The sequence below is a fragment of the Aptenodytes forsteri genome, unplaced genomic scaffold (genome assembly GCF_000699145.1).
Source record: "Aptenodytes forsteri isolate BGI_AS27 unplaced genomic scaffold, ASM69914v1 Scaffold379, whole genome shotgun sequence".
Lineage (NCBI taxonomy): Eukaryota > Metazoa > Chordata > Aves > Sphenisciformes > Spheniscidae > Aptenodytes > Aptenodytes forsteri.
The window spans coordinates 2,163,134-2,184,393 of record NW_008794088.1 but is presented as its reverse complement, the minus strand read 5'-3'; the positions used below and the strand labels follow the sequence as shown (position 1 = coordinate 2,184,393).

General features: G+C 41.6%; 2 protein-coding genes across 3 annotated transcripts in view; one reads left to right on the top strand and one right to left on the bottom strand.

Moving 5' to 3' along the window:
• The window catches only part of B4GALT4 (beta-1,4-galactosyltransferase 4), a 35,582-nt gene extending 28,504 nt beyond the window's left edge, over positions 1 to 7,078 (top strand). Inside the window, exons 5-7 of the mRNA XM_009274484.1 lie at positions 3,196 to 3,318; positions 5,840 to 5,944; positions 6,389 to 7,078. Of these exons, the coding sequence (XP_009272759.1) occupies positions 3,196 to 3,318; positions 5,840 to 5,944; positions 6,389 to 6,530 (370 nt within the window). The 3' untranslated portion in view covers positions 6,531 to 7,078. The remainder of the gene's footprint in view (positions 1 to 3,195; positions 3,319 to 5,839; positions 5,945 to 6,388) is intronic.
• A 1,138-nt stretch (positions 7,079 to 8,216) lies between these two features.
• The window catches only part of B4GALT3 (beta-1,4-galactosyltransferase 3), a 14,468-nt gene continuing 1,424 nt past the window's right edge, over positions 8,217 to 21,260 (bottom strand). Inside the window, exons 2-6 of one of the 2 annotated variants that reach the window (XM_009274466.2) lie at positions 14,514 to 14,749; positions 13,434 to 13,624; positions 12,759 to 12,881; positions 9,819 to 9,923; positions 8,217 to 8,818 (exon numbers count right to left, since the gene is read on the bottom strand). In XM_009274466.2, the coding sequence (XP_009272741.1) occupies positions 8,677 to 8,818; positions 9,819 to 9,923; positions 12,759 to 12,881; positions 13,434 to 13,624; positions 14,514 to 14,749 (797 nt within the window). In that variant the 3' untranslated portion in view covers positions 8,217 to 8,676. The remainder of the gene's footprint in view (positions 8,819 to 9,818; positions 9,924 to 12,758; positions 12,882 to 13,433; positions 13,625 to 14,513; positions 14,750 to 21,260) is intronic. The other variant, XM_019470819.1, reaches the window with a different exon arrangement.

The following is a 21,260-nucleotide window of genomic DNA, read 5'->3' as shown; positions in this document are numbered from 1 at the left end:
ACTCTATTCATCCTGGTATCTGCTGGAAGGGGCAACGCAACAGGGCACAAGTAATCCAGGAGATTTCTGAAGTGAATTGATGATAACTTCCTGACACAGGTGATCAGAGCTGATGAAGGGAGGTGTTCTGCTGAACTTTATGCTTACAAACAAGGAAGAACTGGTCAGGGATGTGAATGAAGGTCAGAAACAAGGAGGGAATGAGGCAAATAGTGGGATCACAACCCTGGACTTCCTGTTCAGGGATCTGCTTAGAAGAATCATTTGGGAGATGACCCTGGAGAGAAGAGGGGTTCAGGAGAGCTGGTAGATCTTCAGCGGTTGCCTCCTTCGTGTGCAAGCACGGTCCGTTCCGATGTGCAGGAAGTCAAGCAAAGGTGGACAGAGGCCTGCATGGATGAACAAGGAGCTCCTGAGAAAACTCGGAACAGAAAAAGGAAGCATGAAAGAGGTGGAAGCAGAGTCAGGTGACTTGCAAGGACACACAAGATGCTGTCTAAGCATGCAGGGATGGGGTTAGGAAAACCAAAGCCTCTCGAGTTGAATCTCACAAGCAACATGAAGGGCAATGTGAAGGGCTTCTACAGGTACATCAGCTGCTGGGAAGAGTAGGGAAAATGTGTACCTGCTGTGTGGCAGGGGACCTGGTGAAAAAAGACAAGAAAAAGGCCAGGATACTCAATGCCTTCTCTGCCTTGGTCCTTACTGGCAAGATTTGCCTTCAGGATTCCCAGGCTTCTGATACCAGTGGAAAAGTCTGGACGTAGGAAGACTTACCCTTGGTGGAGGAGGATCAAGTCAAGGAATGCTCAAACTGGGCATAGACCATAAAACCATGCGACCTGATGGGATGTATCCGTGAGTGCTAACGGAACTGGTTGCTGTCATTGCAAGGCTGTTGTGTTATCTTTGAAAGGTCGTGATGACTGGGGGAGGTTCCTGAGGACTGGAAGAAAAGAAATGTCACTTGTCTTCAGGACAGGCAAGAAGGAGGATTTGAGGAACTACAGGCTGGTCAACCTCACCTTTAATCCCTGTGAAGGTGATGAAGCAAATCTGTTCACAGGTCATACCTGACCAATCTGATAGCCTTCTCTGATTTGACTAGCTTGGTGGATGAGGGAGGAGTTAGTGGATAATGTGTATCTTGACTTAAGAAGGCTGTCTCTCGTAACATCCCCATTGACAAAGTGATGAAGTATGGACTAGTAAGTGGACAGTGAGATGGAGTGAAAACTGGCAGAACTCCTGGGCTCAAAGGGTTCTGATCATTGGAGCAAAGTCCGGCTGGAGGCCAGTCACTAGTGGTTCACTCCGGAGTTTGATACAGGGGCTGGTACTTGTTAATATCTTCATTAGTAACCTGGACAATAGGGCAGATTGCACCCTCAGCAAGTTTTCAGAAGATAGAAATCTTGGAGGGGTGGTTGATGTACCAGGGACTTTGTCAGGCTGGAGAATGTGGCCAACAGGAATCTAAAGAAGTTAACAAAGGGAAATGCAGAGTTCTGCAGCTGGAGAGAGGCAACTCCATGCACCAGTAGGCCAACTGGAGGCCAACTCTCTGGAAAGCAGCTTTACAGAAAAGGATCTGGGCCAGCAATGTGCCCTCATGACAAAGGCCAGTAGCATCTTGGGCTGCATTAGGAGGGGTGTTGTCGGCAGGTTGAGGGAGGTGATTGTTCCCTTCTACGCAGCACCATTGAGAGGACACCTGGAGTGCTGTGTCCAGTTCTGGGTTCCCCAGCACAATAAAAATGTGGACATGCTGGAACAAGTCCAGAGAAGAGCCATGAAGATGATGAAGGGATTGCAGCATCTGACATGTCAGGAGAGGCTGAGAGTGCTGGACTGTTCAGCCTGGAGGAGAGAAGGCAGAGGGGGATCTTGTCAATGTGTATACATACCTGATGGAAGGGAGTAAAGAAGGTGGAGCCAGACCCTTCTCAGTGAAAGGCAAGAGGCAATGGGCACAAACTGAAATACAGGAAATTCCATTTAAACATACAAAAAAAGGGGGGATGTGGGGGGGGGGTTTGTGGTTGGTGTTTTTTTTTTTTTACTGTGAGGGTGGCCAAATACTGGAACAGGCTGCCCAGAGAGGTTGTGGAGTCTCCATCCTTGGAGATGCTTGGAACCTGAATGGAAACAGTCCTCAGCAGCTTGTTCCAGCAGACCCTGCTCTGAGCAGAGGGGTTGGACTAGCTGATCTCCAGAGGCCCCTTCCAACCTCCGCAATTCTCCTGTGATGCTGTGACAGGAAAAATCAGCCAGGAAAAATAGTCTATGAGAGAGGTTGTGTGTGGTGGTTTGTGTTTTTTTTTTTTTTCAGGGGGAGTTGGTGTTTTTAAATTAGGTTCATGGTAAACCAGAAATAATAAGAAACACTGCACCTTTGCTTGTCTGGCATGTAAATTCCAATAATGGATACTTTCTAGCCCTGGCAATTTGTTCGTCTGTTTATATTCACATACATCTAGAAATCAAAATGCAACCTGCAGCCATGTGCACATCACCTCTGAAGTTGGCAGTGGCGATGTAGTAGAGGCTGTGTTGTAATGCTTACCTTAAGGACCAAGAAAGAGGAGAGTATCATAAAAAACAATTAGCAAAATGGTATAAGAAGATAAATAAGCATGGTATGTAAATACCTTTTTAAAGTAGATGCAGTTTCCTGGAGAAGGAAGGTAGAAGTTAGAAATGGATCTTCTTCAGAGCTGAGCTCCATTACATTAGGTTACCAAGTAACTTGCACTGTACCTTACCTTGGAATTGGTCCTGCAACATCCCATAGCACGTGCCCCCTTGCTGTGATCTGATTTCATTCCAAGTTTTTCAGATTCAGCTCTAAGATAATCGATGGCTTGCTATCATTATTGCAAAGCTTCCACTATATTAGCGCATAGCTTTGTTCCTTTTCTACTCATCAGAGTCCTTGAGGTGAAGTGCCTTTTTGGCTGGCAAGGGAGAGAGAAACTATTGAAGAAGTCTACGTTCTCTGAGTTGGGGAGTTCTCGCCTAAAGCAAATCACCATCGTTTTGTGAAAAGAGGAGGAGAACGAGACCCACCTCATGAATTTGTGCACCCTTAACTCTGTGAAAGACAGGTCTAGATCCAGAGTTTCAGGGTAGTATTTTCATTGTTGGTAGAACTTGACTTTTAATTCCTCATTCTCTCTTCTTGTGTACTTCCAGGTTACGGTACCAGGGATATTTTGGAGGTGTAACTGCTCTAACAAGAGATCAGTTTTCCAAGGTGAATGGATTCTCTAACAACTACTGGGGTTGGGGTGGAGAAGATGACGACCTTCGAATCAGGTAATAAATAAATAAAAGGCTAGAGGGAAATGGGTGTGAGAGGGGGAGGCATCGATTTAAAAAACAAAAAAATCGGTGTGACTTCACACCTAGCCTCCAAAGGTGGAACACTATGGGAGCCTTCAACTCAAAACAGTATTGCAGTGGGGATTTGGAGTGTGAGATGCAGTTCTGTGAATGGTTTCCTCTTTGAAAAGGTTAGGCACGCCTGAGACCTGGTCCTCCTCCTGACAGCATTGTTGGTTGGGTATGGGGTTTGTTGTGAGGTGTGTGTGTTTGTGTGCAGGTTTTTTTGGTGGTTTTTTTTTGTATTCTCACTTGGAAATTGCTTATAACCGAAATAATAAGATTGAAGTCTGGAGTGTGATTTGCCGAAGAGACACAGATGTATTGAGTTCCAATACTTTGCGAGAGCATGGGAGTATGTTGGTTTTGGTGGGATTGGGTTTTCTGCATTCATTGACTACCATGATTTACTCCAAGCAGGGCTTAGTTTGTATGTGGGTGGTGGTGATGATAGTTAAGATAGTGAGTAACTTGAATTTTAGAAAGACTGCATGTATATGCATATGCCCTTTGCTCTTGTTAAAACTAGGTCTGCAGACGTGCCTGTCAAAGTAGGAGAAACTTATTAGTTTGAAAGGTTTAGTAGGACAAAGAAGTCGACAAAACTTTTATGTTGATCTTTTGCCCTTTGCCTAGGAGGAAACCTCTAATCCTGTGCTGCTGTTAGTGAAGGAAGGAAAAAAACCAAAAAACCCCACAAGCTCTGCTGGCAGAGCCTGTCAATTTGTAACTTGGGTATACTCTGTCATTCTTCAAGTGTTTATCCTTTTCAATTGCTTAAATATGCAAACAAACGTTTGGGGGACATAAAATTCATACCCCTGGTGATATTAAATAATTACACTGGTGAAATCAAGTGTGTTAAAGTTAGGAACTTCCAAATGAAAGTTTTTCGCTGTGTCAGTTCAGCAGACCAGTCAGCTGTATCTCAAGAAATCTAAAAGGTCTACTGGTGACATGGATTTCTGTCCCTTCTTAATCACAACTTTCTTTTTCTCTCTACCCCTAGCTAGACACACCAACTTCTTCTCTGTGACCTCTTGGGAGCTGGCTTTTATAGTGGTAGGGGATGGCTTGGTACCATCTTATTCCCCAGGTTCCTGAGAAGTGTCACAGTTCATGAGCGAACAAAGGTGATAGTGGTGTTCTTTCAAATGTTCCTGTGGGCAGCAGATCAGCAGGATTTACTGAGGGTCTCCACAATGTTTGCAAGTGGTTGGAATCAAAAGCGATGCCTGCTTGTGCGTGGCACCTCATAACTTTGCAGCTGTTGTGGTCTTGGTGTGGAAACCAAATTGTATGACCCAGAGTGCACACTGCAACTGGACTTGGCTCATGCCTTTCCATGGAAGGGTGGATCTTGGACTGGGCTGGTTATGGAGTTTGCAGTGGGTAGGTAATGGGAAGCTTGCTGTCTCGGTGGGTGGCTGCACGGAGAGATCCTTGCAGCCTTCCTGTGTGAAGACAGCAGATGGCAGCATCCCCTTCAGTATCTTCAAGAACTCTGGGCTGGAGTGCTCTTAGGTCCTACTGTTTTGCCTCTACGTTAAATGTGATGGTCTCTTTTGGGCCCCTTCCTAAGGTGTGCATCACAAAGAGACTTTTCAGATCATTTGTTATATTTGTTTGATAACTTACTGCTACAAACAGTCATTGGAAAACTGTAGGGGCTCAGTTTCTTCAATTCTTGGTTTCATATTGCTCTTTCAGCTGCTGCTGTGACTAGCAAAGACCTGGGCTATTCCTTAATTCCACTGTCATGAAGTTAATGTTTTCTGCTGACAGAGCAAAATTGTTGTGCTCCACAGATGTTTAAGGCCAAAAGCTCCAATCAAGTGCCTGATGTCAGACACTTAAATCCATGCATGGGGCTCAGTGTTTCTGGCACTGTTCTCAGAAAGTAAGTTTTCTTCATGTCAACAAATAAAAATTTTGCAGCTGTCTGCCAACTATTAAAAAAGAAAACAAGCTTTTTTTTTTTTTAAGTGGAGAACTATCAAGTATAGGGGCTTTATTGCAGCAGTTGAGATGAACTTGTTGCAAAAAGGGTGGAATCTTGCTACAGACCTCCTAGGTTTAATACAGGGCAGTACAAACTAGACCAGAAAATACTAATTTAAATGTACTCTGTTGTATAAATGTGTGTTTAAAGCTCTACATGATCTCTACTGTAGTAGCTACCTGCTTCTGTTTAAAAGAAAGGGCTATCTGTCACCCTACTGGACCTGTTCTCCAGAAACACAACTCTGAGCCCCATTTCTCTGGCAAAATGGGTCATGGAAGAGATGAAGATGAGTTTCCTACGATTCCCTGTGCTTGCTTCAATGGCATCTACAAGAGATGAAGTCTCCAAATGTTGGTGTTTGTTTTGGTGGTTTGTGTGGTGGTGGTTTTTTTTTCCTTAAGAGCTTGTTTATAGGTGATTTCTTGCTCATGGCACTATTGTTTCTTCCAGGGTTGAGATGCAGAAGATGAGAGTGGTAAGGCCATCTCCTGATGTAGCCAGGTACACAATGATCTTCCATAGACGAGACCATGGTAATGAAGAGAATGGAGAGAGGTGAGTCAAGAACAGTGTTCCACCTTGCATTGTCTTGGTACGTGGCTAGGAGCCAGGCACCTGGGGGCAAAGTTCTTTGCTCTAAGCCAAACAGGCATTTTGTGGTACACAGAGGCTTTGGGGGTGAGTCCTGTGACACCACTGCTCACAGCTGGCAGCTGTTGTTCAGTACATGAGATCTGCCTAGAATCGACTGGATGATGTTCCTTAGAAACTTCCAAAGCTACATGGATATTATTTGAGCGTATGATTTCAGAGATTAAACCAAAGGACTGTTTTCCCCATGTCCAGCTGTCCATGCTGAGGACAGGAAAAGCATGACTTTACATTCCCAGTAGATACAGAATGGCTGTAGCTCTGCCTCAAGTTTACTAGTAGTGGGAAAGAGCTCAAAACTCCTCTCCTATGCATGGCAATGAAGATTTTTCTCCTCTCTGTCCTCAGGATGAAGCTTCTAGGTCAGGTATCTAGAACGTGGAAAACAGATGGGCTGAACTCTTGTTCGTATAAACTGCTCTCAGTGGAACGTAACCCTTTATATGTCAACATCACGGTGGATTTCAGCATGGAGCCGAAGATCTCTTAAGGGCAAACACCACACAGGTTATTGGAAACGGCAACAGATCGTGTTTGTGGTTGCTGTTACAGCAGATGACTCTGGCACTCTGCTTGAAGGAGTACTTCAGTAGCAGAGAAGAAAGTCTTTCTTCACAGCATCTAATTGGTTGGTTGAGAATTTCCTTTTGTGAGGACTGGAGATAGGGACTGTCCTAAGGGACAGGTCCTTGTGTTCTTCTATGCACTTTCTGCTGGGACATTTACAAAAGTGTCCTTGTTTGGGCTGGTCCAGTGGAAGGGCTTGAACTAAGTGTCCTGAGAAAAAATTTGTTCTTGCAACTATTCCTAAATTTACTTGTTGTAGGGGGAAGGCAGCCTAGCACTGCCATGACTTCAAAAGGAACAGGCCAGTCTTTTCTCATTAAAAGCACAAGAATTCTTCACCAACTACAAACTTGCTGAGAAAAGCTAATTTTTTCCAGCCTGAGGAAAAACTGCTTATGTGTGAGGGAAGGGCAATATTGGTAATAGGTGAGGAGATGTTAAAAATCTCTCAATAAATACACTCCATTGAACTCAAAAGGCTTCTCTTGTCCTTCATGAGCTCAGCTCACCCTGCTGTGGGACTGCTGAAGTGTCCTGTGGCAAAATGAAAGTCTCGGTTCTGCAGCAGGCTGCAGGTTGCGTTATTCTGGAGAGATCTGGAAGGAAAGGCAGGGGCCAAGAAATTGCTGTCCACATTTCTTAATGCTTTGGGCCACACTGTTAGCAGAGTGCAATTTGTATACATACCCAGGCCATTATTATATGTGATTCTTGTTTTAGAAGATTGGTGAAAGTCTATGGTTAACTACCTGTTCCAGTATGCTGCAGGATTTCTGCTAAAATCTTGATTAGAGCACTTTCCTTTCCTTACTGTCCTTACACCTGCCTGTTGGATATGCATCCCTTGCAGGTAGATGTGAAGCCAGGGTGGGGAGAGTTTCTTTTAGGACACAATATATTAAGAATTACAAGACAAAAAGCAACTTCTGCTTACTATAATATTGAAGAATGGTTCTCTAGCTGGTTGACACATTATTCCAACTGTAGAGAAGGCTGAAGCTTTAAATAAATTCTTAGGTGTTAATGGGATAGATGCAGCTTTTCAGTGAACAGGGAATTTTAGTATCTACAAGTAACAAGCAAAAATATCCTGTGTCATGCTTGCAAAATAACTGGACCTGGTAGGCAGTGCTATTTTATAGAGAAAGATAGATTACGGGAAGGGGAAGGTCTTGGAGAGACTGCATCAGTCTCACAGTCAGGTAAGTAGAAATGCATTCCTGCCAGGGTCACAGCTCCACTGTTGACATGTTTGACTTAAGTTGTTTTTTCTCTTGTATTTAATTTCTCAGAAGTATTTTATGTTGAAGGCATATCAACCTTGAAAGATAATTAATGTTTGAGCAACAGCTGAAACACTAGATTAATTTCCCTAGTCTGAGCAGGAGGTTAGTCTAGGTGACAGCCTCAGGTCCTATTCAGCCTGAATTACTTACAGCTACATCACCTATTCAGCCTGAATTACTTACAGCTACAATAAAAACATTTAAACACTGATGGATCAGGCCAGAAAGAACCCAAGGACTTAAGCTCTGGTTGTATCTGGTATCAGGGCAACTTTCTCCTTTATTACACTTATTAAATATTCTAGAAAATCTCAACCCAAACACATAACTCAATTTATTTTATTCAAATTGACAAAAGATACTTACAAAACTGTAATGGCTTCAACACTTTCTCAAAATACAGTACTTCAGAGGCCTGTCTGACAGAATGGCTTGCATCCCAATTAACACTTAAGTAAGAAGCAGGACAGAGCTATCCACCTATGGAACAAAGGTTCCAGAAAACCTGGGTCAGCTTACTGTCAAGGAGACCTTGATCCCAAGGGCTGGGAGGTGGGTCTGACTCAGTAGTTAGTTTTACAGTAAGCCACAGCCTGTTTATTAGCTATCATACCCTATTCCTGAAGCCTTTTCTTCTAACTCTTAAACAGTCAGGAGGAAAGTGAAAGACAAAAGGGTTAGTCTCAGGTGGTGCAGATTCCACACCACAACAGGAGGTAGAGGCTGAATGCCCATATGCATGCTGCCATGCTGAGCCCAAACTCTGCTTTTGTTTTCATTCTCTTAAGAAAATGGGGGAACATAACCAATGTCCACAGTGATGTTGGTATAAAGAGGATGCTCTGTCCTGGAAAGGAGCTTGAACTCTAACGAATTCATTCCATCATCCTTCCATGTTTTTATGGTGTTGTGTCGGGAAGTAGGCCTGAAGAAGGAAGAATACCTGCAGTTAGACAGAAGAACAAAGGTGATGTTTGCAGCTGAAGCTGCAAAAGAAACAGACTTCCAGAGGGGGCAAGGGCTTAGCAGACGAAAGCTGCTAGCAGAAAAGCCCCAAGAAAACTCTTCTCACATAATACAGACTAGAGAGAGAAGGCATTTTGTAAGACTAAACGGATAAGTTCATGCTGAGTATTCTAAACAAGGACAATTTGGACTGGAACCTAATCAGACAGGGAGACCAGTGACACAGCAACTACAGTCCGCAAAAAACCAAGAAACTGGCAGCAGCTTAGAGAGACCTGGGAGTGCAACGCAGAGGCTTGCAGCAATGGTGTACATTGGCTGCTGTAGGTAGGTTTTAAGACAGGGTTGTTATGGGAACCTGAGTTTTGAGATGATAGAGGGAAGTCTGCACTGTCAGTATGAGAAGCCTCCACCACACTTGACCCAACACGCTCCTCCAGCTCTTTTATGTAAAACTGGGTCTTTGCTAAGGTCTCTCACAGCACCTTCCTCATGTCTTCAAACTAGAATGCTCCTTTCCGCTATTTTAATGGCACGTTGTACATCCACACAGATTGAAGAGCAAGTTGTTACAAATTCCCTATAATAAAAAAGTGCCTCTTCAAACTGAACTCTCCCTATTTACAAGACAGGCAGGATTTTTTTTTTTTTTTAGGTTTTATTCCCCAAATAATTTGATGCCTAAGTCTGATATGTGTTAGCTTCCTAGCCAGCAAATGTCCTTAACAATAGGAAAAAAGTAGAAAACTAGGAGAAACCCTTCAAATGCAGAGACAGGAGCAGAACAATTCAGTTGAAACTGACTGGGAGCCTTCTTTAAATAGCCACATTAAAGCAGAAAAACAAGCAGTGGCATTAGGTATACTTACTGCCTGTTCTGAGGAAGATGATAGTAACAGTCAACCTGCCACAAGACAAAGAGTAGCCTCCTAACTGCCTCCCCCCTCTAGGACAGTTACCTTCTCCAAGGCTCTTGTGTCTCTGTCTCTTCATTGTAGTCCATCACTTTGTAGCGTCCAAGGTGAGGTGATGTCCGGACTATTTTCATTCCTGCTAACTGAATCCTTTAAAAAAACAAACAAAATGTTTGCTTAGGCATAAAGATACTATTTCTAGGCATAGTTATAGGGGAATTCAAAGTCAGAGATGATTTTCAGTGTTAATGCAATCAAAGCAAAACATAGAAGCTGAAGGGAGCAAGTTTAACACCACAGTGCCACATTATCTTCTCTAGCAGGTTCTAACCAGGCTTGGGCTAGAAAGCTTACAGCTGCAATGCACTTCGACAGGGTACAAAGAGGATTATAGCAAGCAGGGAATGAACAACAGCATACAGAGCATTCCAGAGCAATTCCCATGAATCTGACAACTGAGCAGTATTTTCACTTCCTTGTAAGAGCAGAGCTTTTACTGCCTAGAGGTCCGTCACCTAAACTTTAAAAAAACCCCAACCCCCAAACTTGCAGTTTCTGAAAGGAAGCCAGTCCCAAGTTTCAGATCCAGATTAAGCCTCTCTCTCTTCTTTGAGAAGTGCAATTCATTCAGATGGCCTGATTAGAGAACTGGCTTCATAAACAATTAGCGATAAATACAGGCACCAGACAAACAAATGTGAGCTGCTCAGCTGCAGGACAGTTAGATAAGAAAAAAAGTGAACTGAAGGCTCAGAATTCCAGGAGAGAGCTCCTAAAAACAGCATTTTGGGTGACTTTCAAGCAACCCATTGCTGATGGCATCTATGTTAGTTTACCAATAAAAAGTGCCTGTAATAGTGCTAGGGCTAGCAAACCTCCGCTATCACAGGGCAGCTCTTAGAGAAAATTCCTGTGAATCTAAGAATGAATGTTTGCTCAGCTGAGGTTATCTAACTGGCATGTTTGCAACATTTGATTGCCTTCCATTGAGATCTGGTACAGCAGCAAGCTGTGCTGAAGCAGGAATGTTATAACACTGAAAGAAGCTACAGAACTGAAAATATTTGTTAGTCTAGAGCCATCAAATTATTACAATGCTTCATTGACAGTATGACATACATACTATTATTTCAGACTGAGTTTTAGACAAGGTTTCTTGTTTTCTGAACATAAGCTTATTGCACATTAAATTGACAAGAAAAAGCAAGAACACTAGTTTTGCTGTTACAGTTTTTGCATTGCAAGATTAAACTAAAACTGTAATATGAAACAGTTAATACATTCATTTACTGTTAAGAAGAACCCAACAGACTTTCCTGTAGTTGATAATGTTAACACGTAAGTGGTTCCAATTAGAGTAGTATTTTCTTCCAATAAAAGGTAGATCCTGGTGTTTGCTAGGACTAATACTATAGAGTACTGCCATCTGCCAACTGTAAGTAGCAGCCAGCATGTTTCTTCACTAACTCTGCTTTAATAAGCAGTATCCCAGCAAAAAACCTTTACACAGGACTTTTTTTTTTTGACATTTCAATGTCCAATTTCAAATACTAATTAATTTTGCTGCTACATGGTAAGAAGTGCTTGAGCACCTCCTAAATTCCAAATCCCAGTAGGTGCATCAAGCTGGCCATTCAAAAATAGCCAGCTCATTCCCGACTTCTGCAGGTTGAGACTTCAGCATGTGAATAAATCATTAACAGGCACTGTCCATGGCCTCCATGTACCTATGGACCAGAACACTGCTAATCATTAGTAAAGTTTTCAGAGAAACAACACATGCTTTACTTCCCTTCAAGAAAGGGCTATTTTGGGATCTACAGAACCTACTTGCCTTAAGAGATTTCTGTAAGGAAGTGCACTCTTATGCATAACTGGCGTGACTCTCTACCACTGGTACCGAAATCCACATTAATTGCCTAAGCTGTACTGAGAACAGCTGAACAGACCCGGCATTGTAGTGTTTGATTTAAAGATCTATTTTCCTAGCATTCCATTCTTCTAGTAAATGCTGAATCTCTAAACAATCATACACCCTTTTAGTTAGCTTTCTCTGAAAGGAAAAGGAGGAATTCTACATTAGAAAATCTGACTTTCAATTCCCAGAAGAATACTGCTTTGTAAAAACTCCTACAGTCCTCGAACAGAACGTTCCACCAAAACTGTGTAACTTGTCACACTGTACAAGACCAAAAAACACACAAGGCCTTTATTGTCAGTTTAGTTTTATAAATTCCCCATGAGCTTGCCTCAGTGCAGGATGATGAAGGTGCACAGTGCAGCTACAAAGCTGAATAAAGCAGCTAGGTACAGCCATGATTTTGTACTTGAAGAATTCGCATTAGGCAGAGTACCTGGAACTAAACTCATTGTACTCACTTCCATAGCATGCTGCTGCCACAGCAACTGAAGTACAAGAAAAAACATCAGATCTTGCTGTCACTGACTCACAGTAGCACACAGGCTTCTCCATCATCCAGCACTGAAGACAGAAGTTAGAATTCCTTGTGTTCCTTAATTCCAAGTATTGGTGATTAGGTAATACTTGGAGCAACCTAGATGCCCAACGTAACTTAAATTCCCAACTGTCTGAGAATTAATAAGTACCTTCTTGGTTTTCTTATTTGTCAAGCTTGCCGATTCCTTCCTTCCCTTGGGGCTGTTCATGTCAATGGAGTCACTTGTCAACTACTGGTGGTTATAACCCCTTGGATGTACTCCAGAGCGACTGAAGGCACAAGGATGTAAAGTAACATTCTGCCCTCCAGAGTCTGAGGAAAGCTTTGTCCTCCCAGCACACAATGATTGGATTCATGGATTCTGAGCATCTTCTGACATTAACCGTTCCCAATGCCAACAGCATTTTGGATTATAATGATACTGCGAGCACGTTAAGGAACAACATCTCAGTTCCTTTCGCAGGGTAATGCTACATGTTTCACTAGCTAGCTTGGTTCTATTTTAAGCCTGTCCCGTGCTTAGTACCTTGTAGCAATGTCGTCATTTTCACCACCACTGCCCCAGTATGTGTTTGGAAACCCATTCATCTTCATGTAATGTTCTGGAGTCAGAGCAGATACACCCCCAAAAAAGGACTTATATGGCAGACTAAAAGAGAAAAAAAAAAAAAGCATCAATATTGAAGGCTAATACCAGTCCTCCACAAACTAACAACGTGATCCAAGTCACACGTATATTAATCGCATACCTCACAGCCACTGTCATGACAATGCCAAAACCCAAAACAGTAAACCCAGTGTAATTCCTATCGTGTTCCATTCCCCCCGCAGCAGACCAAAGTAAAGCTGGTTTTGAAATTCACATCTTGGGTTAGTTCAAAATACCTGCATCCTATCACACATCTTCTACATGATCCAATAATTGCCACCCTATACTTTTATTCTGGAACGACAGGCAAACAGAAATCTGCCAGTCATTTGCCAAGCTGAGCTAACAGCAGAACAGGGAACTGCAGGCAAGGAACTGTTCAAGATTGCATGCTTAGGTCAAGAATACCCTTTTCTGGGGAAGTTATTAGTGCAAAACTAACGAACAGAAAACCTCTTAAAGGTTGTATCTTTCACTGTCCCCATTCATACTTTCCATGCAGAAAGTGAACCAATTATGATACACACATCCAAAGCAAATGGAGGCACTTACGTGTACTGAAACTTATCCATGGCACTAGCCATATGCTTGGGATAGTATTCATCACAAACATAGAGATTATAATCATTCTCAGGTACTAGGTCCACATCATGCAGGAGAAGGCAGTCCCAGTCTTCATCCTTCAGGGCTTCCCGGACACCAACATTAAGCAGCTTTGCTCGGTTAAATGTACCGTTTCCCACCTGGAAAAGAAAACCTACATTTCTTCATCACAACAACAAAGAGGATAAGTAAATTAAAAAATTTATGCTAGTAAAAAAGCCTTATTCAATTGAATGACACTGGAATGAATCAATACTGGCTGCAAATTTCATGCTCCAGACTCTGAAAATTTCACCCGTTCTCTTCACAATATTCTCAGCAATTGTAAGCTTTGCTGTGTCAGGGGCTATATACCATGGGCACCTGAAGAAGGCTGACTTAAGAGACCAGTAAGCCAATCCTCAGGTGTACATCTGCACATCAACGCTTTTGCCCTGACTACTGCTTATTAAAGCTTAGAAATGAGAAAACAGATCTTGGTCAAACAAAAAAGCTTCTTCTCCCTCCCAATCAACTATCAGTTTTAATTAATGAATCCAAAACTTGTTCTCTCACCACTGATCTTTTGCAACACCTGTCCATGTTAGTTAAAAATGGCTGTTTGACCTGCACAGGTTGGCCCACAGCAGGGTCAAGCCAGATGTTTTTATTTGATACAGACTAAAAATATCAAACTTCACTTTAGCATTTAGTCTCAACAGTTTTGCTCAGTAGCCACACTGACAAGCTACAGGCAAACTACATTCAACTCTTGAACAGCTGAAAATACAAGTTACCACTTAATGACAACTTTATCCCTCTAGAAGGAAAAAAAGCAGAACAAATCAATAGCAGAATGATGATCTTGACAAGTGGTATGGTATTTCAATCATTAGCAGCCATAGAGATGGGACAGCAGATAACTGACCTGCTCTAAACCCATGTGTAAAACCGTACTTCCACATCACAAGATTCACATTTCTTGGTCAGAACCTAACCCTTAACTGGGAAGCTCAGTTATACCACCAGGCACATCTGATTTAGATTTACCTGCTGAATCAAGTAGATACTGTAACTGAGCTGCTGACGCTGCAAGAAAGGATGAATATAGTAGAGAAGATGGTGAAGGTACTTCTCCTGGTTCCTGTAAGCTACAAGGATGGCTGATTTGTAGCGGGCCAAGCAGTGAGGTGGCCTATAGCGGCCACCAGACTGAACAAAAGGATTTTTTTTTATGATCATTTTCTCACTAGGGCGCACCCGGAAGGTGATGGTTAACGGACCAACTGTAAGGAGAGACAGAAAAAAGGAAAAAAAAAAGTAACATCAGTGATGTTTCTCAACCTTCATTCAAACCTATCAGATTAGCTACAGATGTTTTCTACTGAAGACACCAGCCCTACCCTAGCACAGAACAGTTAATGTCACACAGATGCGCCCACATGATGAATTCCACCACTGCCTGGTGGTCACCTCCCCATGGCTCCACACCGAGGTGTGCCGGGCTCAGCACCAGGCCCGCAAGCAACCTGCCAGAGAGGCATCCCCAGTCCCAGCACAGCCAGCAAGCCTCACCGGGCTCTTGCACAGCTTGCTTGTTCCTGGTGTTGGCTCCCTACTACACAAGCAAACCTTCACTGTAAGAATAGTGCTGAAAATGAATCAAGACAAACAGACATACCTGCTTTTGCTACCCATATGGAAAAAGTCTCTAAGCCTCTTTCAGAGGAGATTCAAGGACAAAGATGTCCAAAAGGATAGTCAGCAGGTTGGGGGAGAAATAGTTTAAAGCCTGGATGAATACAAACGCTTTAGGAAATGTTAGCTTTATCATAAAAAAAGTTTCAAGTTCGATTTGATGTTATAATCACATGCCAGAAGGGCATATGATACACAGTGATAGGCAGTACTTCAGAATTTTGGAAGCAGATGACAGAACTGAGAAGGAAGACGACAGATATTACATATTTTCAGGAACAGGTGCAGGGTAGCAAAAGAAACTATGTATGATAGTTCCTCTACTCAGCACCTCGATTTTAAATGCAAAACATATCCAGTATGTTTAACAGTTTTTACCCAATTAAAAAAAATAATTCTGCATTTTTATCTGAATTCTTCCATCCTTCAGATGGAAAAAGCTTGACAAGTCACAAGTAAGAAAGAATCAATATAAAGTGTCAATCACCATTTTAACACAAGTCTTGTAACAATATGAACAAACAAATTCCACAATTATTTAAATGCCTGTCCTTCTGGGTAGCGAGAAAAGGTTCCAGAACCAGCAAAAGAGTTACATTTATACACAAATCAGTGTGTCTTAACGGTTTCCAACCACTATCAACTTCTAAGGAAATAAAGCACCAATGCAGAACAAGATCAAAATCTATTACTTAAATGAACTAGGAGGAAACCCTTACCTAAATCACAGTCAAAAGCTGACAATTTCAAATGACAGCTTCAAGTAGGACCAACAATTCTCTGCAGGCCATGCTACCCAAAGACAAAATATTTTTTTGCACCAGAAGCCTATGAGGCAAGTTGTTGGGTTTTGGTTTTCAAATAGCTATAAATAAGTTTTTATTTTCCTTCCAAGCTCATAGTTAATCCTATGGCTGTCTTAAAGCAAGTTTTCCGTATCTTGTAAGTCAGACTCCCTCTTAAACCACTGAAATAAATTATTCTCTCAAAAAACTTCTGATCATGAAACCTGAGAAACAGCAAACATTTAGGCCTGGTGTTTAGTAGCCTTCATTTGAGCAGAGAAAGGTATGGGTGTGTCTTAAGTCCAATTAAGTATTTAAGCAGGTGAGTCCAGAAGATACTTCTTCCAGCCCATCCTACATTCAAGTCTCTGCTACAACTCTAACGAAAAGAATTGAGCCTGCGTTCACCCACATCCTGTTTAACTGACACAGAAGGAAGCAACATCCCTCCACTGTTTTGTTTGGGGTTTTTTGAGCACTAACAAGGCTTAGGGACTAAATTTGGCATAAGATTCAAGCTCTCCATTCAGAACTGGGAAACATTTTGCTAGTATGTGGAAATTGGTATACCTCACATTTCTGATGGGCAAACCTCTACTCAGTAAGTGTCTCCTTTTCCTTCTCAAGGAACACACATAATGACATTTCCTGAAGGTCGGTCTGAACAGCCACTGATCCCCTTCCTCACACTGTCAAAAAGGTCTAGCTGCTATGAATCCCACTTCATGGTTTTTGTTGGTTGGTTGTTGTTCGTTTTTAAAAGGAAAACCTGAATTTTGCTTGTCAGCAAGATCTTGCAATAGCTGACTCCTAAGTACCACTTTTCAATACTTCCCTAAGTATCTAAAACACAGGCAGAATTTGATTTCGACTGTGTTACCCTCAGTAGAAAACTTGAGTACGTTGCCGTCCCTTTGTACCCGAAAGAGAAGAGTAGTTCATCAGAGAATCATGCTGTGGGCCCATGAATCTAGATCACATTTATTGTTAAGATTTTACGATGTTATTACCTACTTCTATGCAGACAGTTTCCTGTTCTGCCTTTAAGAGCACCACACTTCAGTCCAACATTGTTTTTAACCTGTAATTTATGTTGCTTTTTAGATTGATGAAGTCCTTGATTATGAGATCTTTTAACTATAGCACTATTAACCACTGGTTTGATGACAACTGGCGCTTGTTAAAGAAATGTTATATTCAGATTGGATTTCAACTCCAGATCATTGCTCCAAGGAAAATATAAGAAAGGAAATTAATCCCTTTTGTTCTCCAACAAAGGCAGCGTTTTGTTTTCTATAATATAATCGTGGCTCTCTGTATTGCAGAGTAAGATTCTGTAGCAATAATCCTTAAATTGCAAAAAATCAAATCTAAATTTGGACATAAGCGTATGAGTAAGATAACGTGCAATAATTTCACTACTGTTGTCTCCTTCCATACCCAAGCATATGATTCATGAGGGTAATATCTGCATTTTTCAGGTTTTTCAAGATGTCATGTTCTCCTGAGCTGCCCAGCCCAGCTCCATACCTCAAACAACTCAGCTCAGAAACTCAATCTAGTATACGCCAAGGAAACACAGAAAAGAACATAGTCTGTGACTTATATCCCCAAAACCTCTGGCTGCCCTACTTTCCTTGGCTATAAACTAAATTCTGGCTCTCAAGTCTCCTTCCTGCCCAACTAACAAAAGGCTAATGCACTGTAATCCAATTAAATCCCAGATGTGAACAGAGCAGTTGTAGGCTGGACAAAATAGGGAAAAATAAGACTGCTAAAGCACAGCTTTGGGAAAAGAGGAAAAGCCCATCTTAGACATGCTAGAAAGCACAGGATCCCAATTCAGACAAGGTACAGAATCAACACCCTGAAGTGTACAAGCAATTTCTCTGTAGCCTGGTTCCTAAGCTCTTTCTGTGCCTGTACCATCACACAGAGGGTGTTTAATTAATATGAAACTTTTGTGTGTAGGGTTAAAACTCACAATTCCCTGTCTGTACTGTTAGCTGGTGCCAGTGACAGCATACTCCCCGCTTGCTTTACTTTCTAGGCAACACATTTGACCATCAGAGGGATCTATTGATTTTGACCAGATCTATCCCACCTTAGGAAAGAAACTCCATGACTTCTAAACTCCTTGATACACATTTAGGCTTAGCAGCTATAATTACTGAATTCAATCGGAATAAACAGAACTTACACAAGCTAAACAAACGGGAACAGCAGCATGGATTAATACCTCACTGAGAAAGTGCAGCACCACACACTACATTAATAGAGTCATATTTGTATAATTCTACTACTGCTTGAATGAAAGAAACAAAAAAAAGCAGACCAACAGCCTTAATTTAAGCACCAGTTTCTAATGACAGAATACAAGGCTGCCTCAACTGCAGCTGAAAATAAACCTCAGCATTACCACCTTTTTACTTCTCTTTAAATCCAAAAGAAGAAACTCTAGTAGGACAGCATCCATTAGGAAATGCAGCAAGAGCTAGTCATTACCACAACAGATGGTCACACTCATGAAAAGGTTACGACAGATGGAGATGAAAGGGAGTAACTACTAGAAGAAGGGCTTGGAAAAAAATTCTTCCCTAGCATGAGCATATTTAAAACAGCAGAGTTACAGACAGAGCTTTCAACTATTGAAGTCCTCAAGGACCAAACCAACTCATTCAGCACATACCATGCATGAAGTAAGGTACCTCTTTAAAAAAAACCCAAACCCTGAGTCTTCTAGCATCAGGCTTCTTCCTGGTAAGAGGAAAAGATGAACCAAAACAAACTACACATCTTGCATGCAATGTGAGAGTCAGATTTTGAATTTAAATGCTACTTCGTTAAGTTTGAATAAGCACAACTCTAGCATATTAAACACTTGTCTGTTTCCTCCTTTTTGTTTTTGGAAAAAGCAAACTGGTTATTTGTGTAAAATCTTAAACCTTTAAGGGAACCTGAGTAATTTGTTCACAATATTAATGAAGACACCGAATATCTAGTACAATGCTTTTCAAGTTGTTGGTCACAAAAGGTTCAATGGACACCACTAAGCACTAAAAAAGTAACATTAGTCAGCAAGAGCCTAATTCCTCCAAGGCAGAGATGTTTAGCAATTATACTTTAATTCTTACTCCGCAGCCCTGGAAGAACCAAGATGCTGTAGATTCAGGAGGCAGGAAAAAAAACAGATGAGCTGCAAGCTGATCTTACGTTCAAACAGTTATCGAAATGATCTACTATATATCTAAGTGGAAAAAGTGCTGCACTTTATAAAAGCCCTGATGCAAAAACCATTTAAGCCATTTGGCATTCTTCCAGTTACTTTAACATGCTTTGGAGTGGACACAGTGACTTATTACCAGCTCTAAATTGGAGACTGGAGTCCTCAAGAATTGATTTGAAATCTCATTTAATGGAGTTTATGAAATTAATATTAAAAGGCATCATTCTCTCTGATATAACACTTCCAAGAGAGATCAGTCCCATGAGAGAAGATGGTAACAACCAATCAAGTAATTTATAAAGTATTTATATATCTATTCATATGTGCCCATTACATACAAAACAAAGGGCAAGTACCTTGCAGAACAGCATGCATTTCTCAGGGAGTGGAAACCAAAAACATCCAGAAGAGGCTGGCATATAGTAATACCAGAAGGATAATTTACTTTCAAGGAAATATTTACTTCTTATATTTAAAGGGAAATATCACCAAGTAAAAGTTAAGTTGTAGCAGAACACTCATTTTTCTGAAGCTGAATCTGTATCAATGCTCCAAATGATTTGTATTTCACAGCAACAATGCTTCATATGCTCAACTCCAATATTTTATGCAGCAAAACTTCCACAACTATTTTGCCTCTTTTTTTTTTTCTCCCAGTCAACTTTACTGTTTGCTTCTGTCTATAACTAACATTATGTTTTCATTCTAGCTCTGAAGTACCACATGCAGGCCAATCCCCTCTGTTTTCAGCACTCTCAGGGATGGGCAGAAGAGGTCTTAAAAAGATTTCACTGCTCTAAGAGCATTGATTAGTGTAATTTTACCCTGTGTCTGCCTCCTCCATATACGTCACTACTCTTGCCTATCTGATGGTTTTCAGGCAAGCTGCACAGAATTGCACCTAGGTTTGTTTGTTTTTCTTTTTTTTGAGATCAAAGCTTTCTCATTTGACTCTTTTCAGGACAGCAGATTCTCATCAGTAGTGGAGACAAGCAGGGTGCACGCACATTTCTGCTGTGCTTTTTCAAATAAAACAATTGAGTTGGAAACAGAATTGTAGCTTCCCAAAAGAACTGGTGGGCTGTAGCTAGTGATGAACAGAGACTGCACTAAGACCAGTACAACTGGCACCTGTGCAAAAAGGCTCTGTACTATTAATATTTCAGTATTTATTTAGTAGAGCTGTTTCCAAGGGAAATGTTGAAGCATATACCCTAAAGTTATCATACAATTTCATCATACATACTGCATGTATTTAACTTCAGCAAAAGAGGAAGAAAACTTCCCAAAAGAACAAGCATCATTACGAAGACTGCAGTCTAAAAAGGCTCATCCAAAGCGTCCCAGCAGAGTTCTCTAACCTCAGTAAGCAACTTGACACAAGAGTAACCACAGCACTAGCTTTCAACAATACTTCCACCTGTGAACCAAGGTCAGCCATTTGCTCTTGCTGGGCTCCACATGCAGTGATCAGCTTTCCTAGAACAGCAGGGCAACTACTAAGTAGTGCTCCCAGGCTAGTTATATGCAAGACTTAGATATGCAGAAACCTGTGCAGTACGGAAAAACAGACAAGGGTAACTTAATACACAGTACTCTAAGAAGTAGGCATCCCCACATCAGCTGAAAGTGCATGCTTACAGAACTCATCCATTCTTGGCTGGCTGAGTGGAACTGATTCACTATTACCAGAGACGCACCACTTTACTGTTGAAGATTATCTTAAGTTTTACTGAATCTTTCTATGTTTGGTTGTGAAATAATCAACTATAAGAACATCTTGATTTCAAGAAGTTAGCCTCTATGTTAGCGTTATGTATGGGTTGCTGCATTACTTGCTATCTGAGGCTGTGTTTCTTGAAGTCCCTATTCTCTGGACTCTAGACCATAACCAGAGCACCTGGGTTCTATTGTATATAGGATGAGTTATTTGACAACCTGGCAAGGTAGATATTTAGCTGGCCAACTTGGCAACAAAACTTACTTTTAAGGTGTCCTGAAGTGAACTGCCTTCATTATAATACTAAAAAACACACCCACAGGTCAAGAAGACCCTTGCCCAGGTGAAGACCCTTCCCCCGCGCAAGC